This window comes from Odontomachus brunneus, unplaced genomic scaffold (genome assembly GCF_010583005.1).
Source record: "Odontomachus brunneus isolate Ranch 3 - 2012 unplaced genomic scaffold, Obru_v1 Obru_scaffold_168, whole genome shotgun sequence".
Classification (NCBI taxonomy): Eukaryota; Metazoa; Arthropoda; class Insecta; order Hymenoptera; family Formicidae; genus Odontomachus; species Odontomachus brunneus.
In genome coordinates, this window is record NW_022639618.1 from 230738 (window position 1) to 233450 (window position 2713).

At 32.8% G+C, this 2713-nt stretch overlaps 2 protein-coding genes across 8 annotated transcripts in view; one reads left to right on the forward strand and one right to left on the reverse strand.

The window, feature by feature from the left end:
• Positions 1-843: 843 nt before the first annotated feature.
• LOC116851221 (nuclear protein localization protein 4 homolog) overlaps positions 844-2713 on the reverse strand; it is a 42557-nt gene continuing 40687 nt past the window's right edge. For 2 of the 7 annotated variants that reach the window (XM_032830421.1, XM_032830425.1), the window contains exon 13: positions 2199-2247. In XM_032830421.1, the coding sequence (XP_032686312.1) occupies positions 2199-2247 (49 nt within the window). Of the gene's footprint in view, positions 1077-2044; positions 2248-2314; positions 2366-2440; positions 2541-2623; positions 2656-2713 lie in introns of those variants that run through there. The other 5 variants (XM_032830423.1, XM_032830422.1, XM_032830420.1 and 2 more) reach the window with 5 other exon arrangements.
• Positions 1030-1955, forward strand: LOC116851225 (EKC/KEOPS complex subunit TPRKB-like). The gene is made up of 2 exons (XM_032830442.1): positions 1030-1181; positions 1261-1955. The coding sequence occupies exon 2, from the start codon at positions 1263-1265 to the stop codon at positions 1803-1805; it is 543 nt and encodes a 180-aa protein (XP_032686333.1). The 5' UTR covers positions 1030-1181; positions 1261-1262; the 3' UTR covers positions 1806-1955.

A 2713-nucleotide genomic window follows, 5' to 3' on the forward strand; every position in this document is an offset into this window, starting at 1 on the left:
GTCTTATGCTATGCATATGCAGTTATATCAATTTGTGTGCGATAGCCCTTACTGTTAAGGGACGTCTACATTGGAAGTAAATAGCAAGAAGTAGGAAGCAAGAGTAAGAAATTGACCAACCACAGTCGAATGTGAGAAGAATAATTAACTATGATTGGTCAATTTCTTATTCTTACTTCCTACTTCTTATTGTTTACTTCCAATGTAGACATCCCTTAATTAGTCAACGTAATTGATTTAAAGTTAGGGATCTAAAGGGACGTCTACATTGGAAGTAAACAGTAAGAAGTAGGAAGTAAGAATAAGAAATTGACCAATCATAGTTGATTATTCTTCTCACATTCGACTGTGGTTGGTCAATTTCTTACTCTTGCTTCCTACTTCTTGCTATTTACTTCCAATGTAGACGTCCCTTAACAGTAAGGGCTATCGCACACAAATTGATATAACTGCATATGCATAGCATAAGACCGTATGTACCAATGAGCATCGAGTATTAAGTCGCCATATTGGTGTTCGATGCTTAAGGGCTATCGCACACAAATTGACATAACTGCATATGCATAGCATAAGATTGTATGGACCAATGAGCATCGAATATTAAGCATCGAACACCAATATGGCGACTTAATACTCGATGCTCATTGGTACATACGGTCTTATGCTATGCAGTTATGTCAATTGTGTGCGATAGCCCTAAGGACCAATAATCACTGACCGCTCACTGATCAGCTATGTTTTCTGAACGCAACCTGTGTTTCCGGTAACGTCACTTATGACGTAATACGTCATCAAACTGAACCAATGCAAAACAATCGATTACGCACGATATATCGCAACATGCTCCTTCCTGATATTCTTTATTCAACGAATATTACATATATGCATATATTTGTTCTTCCATGTTTCCTTCATTCTTCTGCACAGACCGCATAGTTTAGTATATATGTTTATGGATACTTTCGGCAATCTCTTTCTTTTCGTGCCCGGCTTCTAAGCATTGCAGTAAGCATTCCAGTATAGGTTGAGTTCACTACTAAATAGAGTCAGATGGTGAAAGGGCCACCGTGACAGGTCTGCAATCAAGAAGAGAGAAGCTGAAAGTTCTTGGAAAAGAGATAAACTTCTCATCAAAACACAACGTGTAATTCTTGTCACGCTTAAATTACAATAAATATAAGGTCAGAATTGATTATTCAACACTTGAAACTATTACAATATTTGCTTATCAATTTAATATTATTGATGTTCTAATAATAGATATGGAAGACTTTACCGTTGAGTTAGACCCAGAAACTCAACTTTATTGTACGTTGTATCTATTTATCAATGTGACGAATGTCCACGAAATACGTGAAAAAATTGTAGGTGGTAAACTATATTGTTGCGTAACGAAAGCTTCTCTCATGGTAGACGCTTTACAAGCAGTGATAGCTGTCAATAAAGCTGTCCTGAACGCTAAGCGAAATTGTATGACCACCAAACATGTGTATACAGAAATCCTGTTTTGCTTGTCGTTGTCCAAAAATATATCACGCTCTTTGAATGAATTCGGTATCAGTGACAGTGACAAGAATATCGTAGTGATATTGATACACAAGCACGATGAAAAACAGACAATATCAGCAGATATCTTGGATAGTATTAAAGGTGAAAGAATACCTGTTTCCAAGATACAGGAGTTTACTGATTTAGATCTTATAAAGAAAACTTACAAAATCAACGAGGACGAGTTGCGTATTTCTAATATTACTGATGCCATTGTATCAAGAATTAGTTGCAAAGATTTTATGTTAATAAAGTGAAGATTAAGAAATAAAGCAAAGCAATATCTTTGACATATATAAATACAAATTGTTATTAAGATGGAAAACTTTATTTCATATATAGTTTAAGTATATATAGAATATATAATACATATTTATTGGCCAATAAAAACAACTTGTGTACTTGCATCTCTCTTTTATTGATAAATTGTTATATTTCATTTTTGATAGTTGCTTTTTTTTTATATAACTCCTCTATGTATTATAATATACAGATGTTTTATATATGCTGAGGAATAATGAAATTAATATTGCAAAAATATCAATACATTGTATATAAAATCCATATAGTTTTGAACTATTTAACATGCTAAAATATTGACACAAATGTATGTGAGCACAAAGTGTCTTGATTAAAGATTCTTGAGTCTATTAAAACATATCTCTCATCATCTCCTCGTCATATTCGTCAAGATCATCTCTGCAAACAAAATCTACAGTAAATTCTCAATTCACTAAAATTTAATTCAGATGTCAGAATTGCGCACATCTCACTAAGATTAATTGATGTCAGCTAGTTGAAAAATGTTGCAAGCTGGCTGTAAATACAAAAAATGTTAATGGATAAAGCTAGATGTAGGTAGGGATAGAATAGAAGGACAAACACGTGTCAATCAGAGGATACAGTTTTATCTTTTTTATTCACTCATAAATAAGGCCAAAGTGCGTAAAAAACAATCGTTATGTCCACAGGGACACAGTACGCGTCAGATCCTGCGGAAGCAAGGTAGTAGATTTAAAGACAGCAACCCCCTCATACATATATATATATATATATATATATATATATATATATATATATATATATGTATGTATGTGTGTGTATATATATATAATATATATGTATTTATGTGTGTATATATATATATATATATATATATATATAT